Below are 9,981 nucleotides of genomic sequence, written 5' to 3'. Positions count from 1 at the left end.
TTCATCCCATGATTCCATATCATGATACCATATCGCATGCCAAACGGGCCCTTAATTTATAGAGGATTTGCTATGTTACTTTGTCTATGCTTCTATTAAAATGAACAAAATCCTAATTCCAAATTCCTGGCAGCAATCTATTCAGCAAGCATGTTTCTTTCTTCAACAGGTGTGATGAATCACATCAGAAAGAGAACTGCAATTCTAGTAACTTAACAACAATTAATAGTTCGTCTAAGTCGAGAAAAAAAAAAAAAGGGACAACAATTTACAAGTTACTCAATTCTGTAGAACGATCATTTTCATGAATATTCATTTATTTTGTTTGTAATATAGAAACAAATAAGACAACTTCAATTGATTTCTGGATATAAATAATAATTCTTAATTAGTTTCGCACTCTCACTGGAGAGAGCAGTGACAACATTAAGTTGTCTTAATAATTGGTAAGACACTTTTGTATGATGGATTAACCTTTATTTGAGAGTGAGAAGAGTTCATCTTCTACTGCCTTCTGTTTGTTCTGAATATTCCTCTCAACCCCAGCAAGAGCAGTATAAGCCCAAGATAGTCATAGTCATAAGCCAATCTGACAAACTCCAACTTGAAATTATTCCATGGAGGATACCTTGATTCCAACTCAATTAATAAGCTCCTATGTAGAACTGCTTTTTCATGACTGAATGTGTCAAAAGAGAACTTCCCATGGTAACGTCCATAGCCACTCTGACCAACGCCTCCAAATGGCAATGTATCACATAAAAACTGAAATTGCAATATTATGACAAGTAAATTAAACATCTCCTTTTTTTCTGCTTATATTTAGCTGAGGGAATGAGGATACATTTGAAAAGAGGAGGTGGATCCTCATACCTGAATCATAGCATCATTAAAAGTCAGACTTCCGGAAGATGTTTCCTGCAAGAGTTTCTCCTTCAACGAATCATTCTTGGTAAATGCATATATTGCAAGAGGTTTTGGCCTTGAGTTTATGAACTGAATGCTTTCTTCGATATTGTTTAGCTGTTAAAAGAACCACTTTCTTGTCAGACATTTTCTTGAAAGAGATTCTCTGATGAAGTGAATCGAGAGTGAAGTCCTTTTACTCCAATTGGAAGCATAGATCAACGTTTCTCAAGTAAAACATAGGAACGAATTTTCTTGAAAATCAGTTTGCTCTTACTGTGATGATTGGAAGCAATGGGCCAAATATTTCTTCGGTCATGATATCAGCATCAAGTGGAGGATTCAACAAGATTGTTGGTTCAATGACCCTAAAAGATGCATCAAATAGAATGAGGAACAGGGTATGTAAGCAATAATAGAATAGGATATAGGATACTGGGGTTACATATTTTCCTCATCTACTGAGCCTCCATAAACAACAGATGCTGCAACTTTTGGATCTTTCAGAAGATTGTGTACTCTATCAAAGTGGTGCTTGTTCACTATTCTGGCAAGATTTCCCAAAGTTTTCAAGTTTTCACCATAAAATGTCTTGATGATTTTCTCCAATAGTTCAATCTGAAATACCAGAAACTACAACATAAATAGGTGGCTACACTATCTGCCTCAAAAAGACAAATAGAATTAAACTTTTACTGAGAAAGAAAGAGGAAAAAGATAAATATAACAGCTCATGCTGCCATTAATACCAGAACCGGAGCAAATTGTGTTTCCACTAGCACATAATCGATTCCTATGCATGCTTGTCCATTGCATGGTCCCCACTTGCCCCCCGCTATCCTCTTGACAGCCACCTTAAAACCAACATCGTACTGTGAGCAAAATGTGAATACGGCCTTGAACAAATTATATACTCTACTCCTCATCATAATGCCACCTGAATTTTTTGGTGAAATATACTATGACAAAAATATCCAATTGTACTCAAGCTATATGTCGATTTCCTTTCATTTGCCACAAATAAAGTTGTCCCGTATGGGAGATGTTTTAGCCCTTACAGTTTATAGCTTAACTTTCTTTTTAGATGAAACGTGAAGTAATAATTATTACATTAAGAGGATATTTAACCATAGGGAACCTGTATATCATAGGAACTAGATAGCGTGTCCAAGATGGTAGGACATTTTCCACCAAGCTCTAGAGTCACAGGTGTTAAGTGCTTCGCAGCTGCTGACATTACGAGGCGGCCAACTCGTGGACTACCTGCAAAACAGGAAGCCAGAATTACATCATCAACACAAGTGGCTGTTCATAACTAACAACTCTTTTTTTTTTTTTTTTGATGACAAACATAACTAACAACTCTTTCTTCTAGGTCATTCCTTAATTATTCTTATTGCTGAATGCCCTTCTGCAAATTAAAATGCTCCTCCCAAACATGAGAAAGATCATAGGAAACAAAATGGCTAGGTTATACCTGTAAAAAATATCTTATCCCATTTTAGCTGCAGTAGTTGTTCTGATACATCTTGTCCACCTTCAACAACTTTAATAGCTTCTGGATCCAAGTAACGAGGTATTGTATTGGCCAGAATGGAGGAGCATTTTGGTGCTAGCTCTGAAGGTTTGAGGACAATTGTGTTACCAGCTGAAATTGCTCCAATCGCTGGGTCTAAAGTTAGGGCTGCAGATGAAATAACAGACTAATAAACACAAAGCAACAATTGTGGACAACCAGCTAAGAACGTAAAATCCACATTAGTTTGGCTCCTGATGGTCATTTTGTTCAAGGAATTAGTTTGATTCTAGGATGGTCAACATTTCTCCGCAACTAGAAAAGAAGAGATGGGACAGTTGCAGTATTAGTCAAGAAGATTTTACTCACAGATGGGAAAATTCCAGGACACAAATATTAGCACTACTCCCAGTGGCTCTGATACTACTGCTCCTCTTGCAGGAAAGAGAACTAATGGTATTGGGGCCTGCTCATATTGCATCATTAGTGGCTGCTCAACACCTTGGTTTATAAGTTATAGATAAACACAAAATAGCTGTCAAATGACTGAGCAACATGAATAAAAGAACAATTTTAACTTTCACTTGCTGGTTAGATGACCAAGAAGCAAGTAAACATAAAGAGATATTTACCAGCTTTCACAAACAAAGAGTAAAGAGCACTTTGATGTCTCAATAAGGTCATAGTATCACAAGGTTTACTTCATTGTTACTTCTGGATTGATTGCTACTGAACAATTCATTTGAACTGCAGATTGTTTTATGTACTATTTGTTGTAACACTTTTTTGTAGGATGTGATGCAGCTCCTGTTGCTACTACTTAACATATTAGTAACAGAACGGAACAATTTTAATCTGTTCCATTCTAAGTCTATTTCAACCTTGTCAAAGTTTTACTGGCCTGCTTGTATCTGTAAGACTGTTTTGGACAGCAAAACTTGGGCAATTCACCAGTAAGACGATACATAGAAATCTTAATTCTTAACAAGGGCAGTTGTAAAAATGAATATACTTGTTTCTACCATAGTTAACATACTTATTCAAGAAAGAAAAGAGAGGAGCTGTTACAGCCAACATTCAGAATGTGTTACTTCGTTAAGGATAATTCAACAAAGATGTTCTTTTGATAACTAATTTCAACGAAGATATTTGCAAAGAATGCTCAAACAGTTGAGGATGATTTTATTTATTTCTCAAGGGGAAGGGGGGAGGAGTAAGAATTACAAACCTTTTGAGGGGCCATCCACTTCTCAACACAGCGCAAAGCATTGGTAGCTGATTTCCTCACCACACCAACCTGAAATGAGTGAAAAACCAATCCCTTGGTCATGCATTGGATCACTAAATACACCATTTTTTGTTGTTTAATTCGTTTTGATCAAATATGAATTTCAAGTGTATATGCCATTTCGCTGACGTGATAGGTTGATCATTGCAGCAGTAAATTCTTGCAACCATCTCCCAAAATCAAGAGGCCGTTTCCTACTGATCAGGGATCGTTTTCAATCCCTAGCTATTGGACCCTCCGGGTCCTCTAATAAAAGGGGACCTCAGATTCTTACCCAGCTACACTCTATCGCTCACTTACACTTTTGCTCTTAGCTCAGCTATTGCTACCACTTTTATCAACGCCTCTATGCTCAACTTGTTTGGAAGCTTACAAACGATCATCAATAACATCTATCCAGCATTTACTCTCTACTTTTTTCCACCTTTTTTCACGATTAGCTTTCTATTGAAGCTGCTAGTGCCCTGTTCTTCGTAATTGTAGGTTTTTAAAGCATCCACTTATCACATCCAACGAATACAACTTTCAATTTTGATAAACAGTGCTACGTATATTACTGAAGCAGAAATTTGGTTTATAACTAATATGAAAAATTAACAGTGTACGAAACTAAAGCAGCAGATGCATAACTCAGTTTAAAAACCAAAAATGGAGAAATTAGGTACTCACTTCATCACGATAAGATTCAACGGGGTGCTTTCCGAGATCCTGTTTAAGTGCTTCAAAGATCTCCTCTTCATTTTCATCAAGGAGTTTGAGAATTGCTTGAAGCTGTGCTTTCCTCCATGCAACACTTCTGGTTCTTCCACTCCTGAATGTTGTTGTCAGTTCACCTAACACATCCTCCTCAACTCCATTCATGGCTTCAATTTTACTACTCCAATAACAATCTTCTTCCCCCAAATCAAACTCAAATACAAAGCCCTATTACACACTCTTCCACATGCTCTGTTCCTTTCTCCCACTAAATCTTGCTTTTACTGTTGCTAACAAATACTCCTATCTTGCAAGCATTAAATGTTGCGTTTCCCAATATAATTCACGTGGCGATTGCTCGGGCCTTGATTTCAACTCATTTGGGTAATAATTCAATGCTGCTTTAAGATGATGTATGATGCCAGTGAATAAATATAAATACTATATACGACAAATTTTCAAAAAATTATGAACCAAAACTATACTATTGTGAATAATTACAACAAAGTAGTATATTTTCAATTAATAAGATGCGGAACCAGAAAGATAAGTGCCGTTAAGACATGATTTTGAAATTATTAATTTCATTTGTTTAAATATTTATTTGGACATATAATTTAGATCTCAAAAATGTAAACATGAAAATTTTATAGTTTCTAAAAATTATTAAAATTCTTCTAGGTTTTACTATCTTATCAAATGAGGAAATTATACTTCATAACAAAGTATAATATATATTACTAGAAGGAGAGGCGGACCCACCCCTCTAGGTTGGGGTGCACGTGCATCCGGTAACTTTGTAAAAAATAATATATATATGTATATCTATTTTGAAAAACTGACAGAAATTAAAATATAACAAATAGTGCACCCATAAAAAAACGTAGGAGTGTCATTGTGCTACTTGTACAAGGTTGAATATCCACTCGTGAGACCTGAGTTCGAATCCAACTAGAATGCTATTTTACCTGAATTCGCCTCGGACTAGAAGACCCTTCTAAAAATTATACTCCCTCTATTTTAATTTATTTGACTAGTTTTAATTTTTACACCAAGTTTAAAAAAGTAAAATAAATAAATTGAATCTTGTTATTTTAAAATATTCTTTAATTTTGTAGCTTTAAACATTTCAGGTAGAAAAATAGATTTACATAGTCATAAAATAAAAGATATGAAACGGAAGTAGCACGTTTTAAGGACCCGTTTGGCCATAGATTTCCCAAGTAATATTTGGGGGAAAATTTGGCAAATAGTGTTTGTCCATACAATTTGCTATTATTTGGCAAATATCCCACATTTCCAAATACTAGATTTTTCTAGTATTTGGGCTAAATCTCATTATTTGGGATCTTTTAAAAATTGAAATTTTACACCAAACTTTTATCTTTTATAAAAACACCCTCTAAAGTAGTTGTTTGTGTTGTATTACATAATTTTTTACGCGATACCAGAGTAGTGATGAAATATTCAATAAATATGAAAGTGATGATATGGTTGTGGATGAAAATAATGAACAATCGGCTCAGGGTAACAAAGTCATGTGTTTTGTCTACTTCACGATATATGGAATGATGTTTGTTGCACTCACTCTAAACTACCACACTGCTCTAGTGTCATGGACACTACTTGTTATTTGTTGCAACGAAAATCCAACTGATTTGTAATACAAACTTATGATTAGTTTTGATAGTTTTTAAAACTTATGAATATAAATTATATTTTTCTAAAAAGGTGAAATATGTTTCTTAAATATTATGATCAAACACATGCTAAAATTTCACCCAAATAATATTTTCCAAGAATATTTAAAAATCTATGATCAAACGCTAGCTAACAAATAGAACTAGACACGGTTTGGTAAAAGTATTAATAGCAAGATCAAATCCGACGTGGACAATTCTTCTTAAACTCTGATAGGTGATGGGCCTCTCCAGCAATTATTAGTCCCACTTATATTCAGGAAAGAAAAGAAGTAATATTGAATGCTTTAAACTAACTTGCTTGCTCAAATTTAAAACTATCATAATTGTAATTAATACTACAACCGGTAAGAAGATATTAGTTGTTTGGTCGAATTTAAATCTCTCATATTTAATGATCTTTTTGCTTTTTTTTTTAAGTTTCTTTTCCTTTGTAGTATTATTTAAATTAGTAGTAGTATTTATTAGTTTAATTGAGGAAATTTCTTAAAATCTTATAGTCTTTTAAGGTAAAGATATATTCTCGATGCTCCATTTTAAGTGTCTTTTAATCCTTTTAAATTTGATCCATATTGAATGTATCGTTTCAAGAAATCAAAACCATTACAATATTTTCTTTTTCCTAATGTATTTGTGTTTTAATATTTTTTGAACTGAAAGTCTATTGAAAATATCATTTTTATCCTATAAAAGGTAATAATAAAATTTATGTGTGAAATTAGACTAGCTATGTTGTTATTGCACATCTATGTTCTTATAAATAAAACACTTATAGTTGTGAGTGATTTTTTGTGAGAAAAACCCTAGTTGAGTGATTTTTGAGATAAACTTAAAATTGAGTGACTTTTTGTGAAATATTTCATAGTTAAGTGATCTTTGAGTTAAAAATCAAAACTGAGTAATTTTTTGTTAAAAAAAATTCATAGTTAAGTGACCATATGAGATATTATCTCCTTCACTTGAATAAACATGTTTCAATGGTATTAACATTTTATAGTAGTTTTAACTAATCCAACCATAAAAAATATATATATACTTTATGAATTGATATTTGTATAATTTAAATTCACACCCATTAAATGGAAAGAAATCAGACATACTTAATAATATTTCCATTGTGTACATTATCAAATTATTATATCCTTATTTATATTTGAAGATATAATAACTTAGCATTGAATATTTATATGTTATTTTTTCATAACTGAGGTTTTTCTAGTCTTTACCAGTAACAAAGTATTATTATAAGAGTAATTGAACTTCTAATTAAACTATGGAATATGTCCGCGTTTCACGCGAGGATTAATAGATATGTGTTAGGATATTTTTATTTTAAATTAATTATATCATTATATTATTTGAGCATATCATTATCTTTTCATTTGAAATGATGATACATAATGAAACTTATCAAATTTAGTATCTATTTAATGTGAATAATACATTCTTAATGAATAAGTCAGAATATATACTCTATTAAAAAATACTTTATTTTCATTGCTAAAATATATAAATACATCAATAACGGCCCAACATTCTTTATTAGATTGATGTTTAGAGAATATATTCTCTAATCATAATTTATTTCAGCTCCCTACTACATAGAAATCAATACATGAAAGACATCATGTCATTCTTTGTTTGTTTGATCTTGTGAAATTCCTCTGTATATATATATTTTCAATTACTCTTGTTCCTTTTTGAAATTTGCAATTCGCTCTTGCATAATATTTTCACACATCACTTTAACCGATTTGCTTGATTGTTCAATTGTATCTGTATTCAAAAATAAATATTTAGAAGAACAATTTAATATAGTCATGAATATTATCATTAATATTTTACCTTGACAATTCTCTGAACTAATTATTTGGGGCCGATCCTTATATTTTTTTATCCATTGTAATACTTATGTATAAGTATTTGTCAAAGTCAAACTAAAGATAGAGTATTGCAATAAATGGTAAGTTCCATATAATAATATTGGATATTGAAAAACTAACCTCAATTAACCACTATGAGCCGATGGTGACTATGAAGATAAATGGTGTGTGTGGATCTTTATTATTTTGTTTGTGGTATTTATACCTCTTTTTTGATTTATTGGTTGTGCTGCCATTTAATTGTATGAATTAATTATTTGAATTTGTTAAATGTTTGTGTAAAGGTAAGTGTGAAAAATTTGTAAATAATTGGAGGAAAGTTGGGGATTTGTATTGTTTTTATTTATTTATTATGAAATTTATGGTATGAATTTATTATGGAGATATAGTAAATAAAAAGGTGCAGAGGAATATATATAGATAAGTTTTCACATTGATCATGTAGATCAACATGAATATTTTGAAATAAAAAAATAAGTGTATTTTACAACTTTTTTCATTGGTTGTGATCTCCATTTATTCTTTTAAATAATGAGATTATTTATGAAATTGTTAAATCTTGATGTAAAAATAAGTGTAAGACATTTTGAGAAAGAATAGGCAGAAAGGTTGAATTTGTATTTTTTTTTATTAATTCGGGTAAAGTTGTAGAGAGTATCGTGAGAGAGCTTGAGAGTCTTTGTCAGGGGGTAAAATATGAGGTACGCACTTGCTTGTGTTACTGATTTGTTATATAAATAAAGGGAAAGGTGGACAAAAATTGCTTAGTATGGTGTTATTGTATATAAAGTAATCCACTCATATTAGATCATGATATGACGCTACATAAATCTTGGGATTTAAAAGATTTTTATAGATTTGATTAAAAATACTACTAAGATTTTCAATGATATCCCTGGATGTAATTTAACTTCAAGCACTCATCCACATGAAGACACCAACGGCATGAACATGAAAGAATAATTATATGTTGATATCATTATTTTAAAGTTATAACTGAAGATTGATGTCTCAATTTAAGAAAATATATATTTAAAATATCTTATTTTTCATCTCTCCTCGTCATTGCTACTACAATTTATTACTTTTTCTACCTTCTATTTTTATAATTCTTAAAATAATTTTTTTATTTATCTCTCCAGTTTATTACCATAATTAATTATTCTTATTCACAAAATTATCTTTTTCCTTAATAAGTTTTTTTCCTTTAATTTATAAAATTTGAATAAAAAATAAATCTCAGATATTTTATTTTTCTTTTTTCGTGATATTACTGCAACCTGTTATATTTTTTTATTTCTTCTCATTGTTACTATTAAAAAAAAATAAAATTCATCAACCCACCTTCTATTTCCAAGGTTTTCTAAATAAAATCTTATTTATCTCTCATTCTTATTATCATAACTATTAAATTCCTATTATTATTATTCTCCAAATTTCTCTTTTTTTCTTAATTTTTCTCTCTTGACCTATAAAATATATATAAAAAAGAATAAAAAATATCTCTTTAAACAAAAATCATAGTTCTCCTTTTTCTTCTTTTCTTGAGTTTTTAAATATTTTTTAATTTATATTTTATGTTAAAAGAACTCAAAAGAAGTTATAAAATAGTGTCTAACTTAATATTTTTTTAAGACATAGTTATGATACTCACCTTTATATTATTAATTATGATAAATATATTTACCTTAGTTATCTCTCTTCTCTTTATTGTCTTTCATCTCTTCTTATCATCAATTTACTCATTATTTTTTCGTAAATTTGTTTTTTAGCCTTTCATTTTTATAGTTATTTAAAAATCAAAAATCTTATTATCTCTCCACCTTATTATCATAAACTCAAAAAATTTACAAAATAGTGTCTCATTTAATACAATATTTTTTAACATAGNACATTTTCTATTTTCTATTTTTATAATTTTTAAAATATTTTTTTATTTATCTCTCCAGTTTATTACCATAATTAATTATTCTTATTCACAAAATTTTCTTT

The 9,981-nt window shown here is 30.6% G+C and overlaps 1 protein-coding gene across 1 annotated transcript; it reads right to left on the bottom strand.

Moving 5' to 3' along the window:
• Positions 1 to 297: 297 nt before the first annotated feature.
• Positions 298 to 4,632, bottom strand: LOC125849554 (aldehyde dehydrogenase family 3 member F1). The gene is made up of 10 exons (XM_049529654.1): positions 4,380 to 4,632; positions 3,651 to 3,719; positions 2,792 to 2,888; positions 2,384 to 2,590; positions 2,045 to 2,169; positions 1,656 to 1,760; positions 1,352 to 1,524; positions 1,184 to 1,274; positions 874 to 1,023; positions 298 to 765 (listed from the first exon to the last, which is right to left on the bottom strand). Exons 1-10 carry the CDS (start codon positions 4,569 to 4,571, stop codon positions 505 to 507), a joined length of 1,470 nt encoding a protein of 489 aa, XP_049385611.1. The 5' UTR covers positions 4,572 to 4,632; the 3' UTR covers positions 298 to 504.
• Between the last annotated feature and the right edge of the window lie 5,349 nt (positions 4,633 to 9,981).

The sequence above is a fragment of the Solanum stenotomum genome, chromosome 12, assembly GCF_019186545.1.
Source record: "Solanum stenotomum isolate F172 chromosome 12, ASM1918654v1, whole genome shotgun sequence".
NCBI lineage: Eukaryota > Viridiplantae > Streptophyta > Magnoliopsida > Solanales > Solanaceae > Solanum > Solanum stenotomum.
The sequence above is the reverse complement of the archived record's forward strand: the minus strand, read 5'-3'. Positions and strand labels throughout refer to the sequence as shown.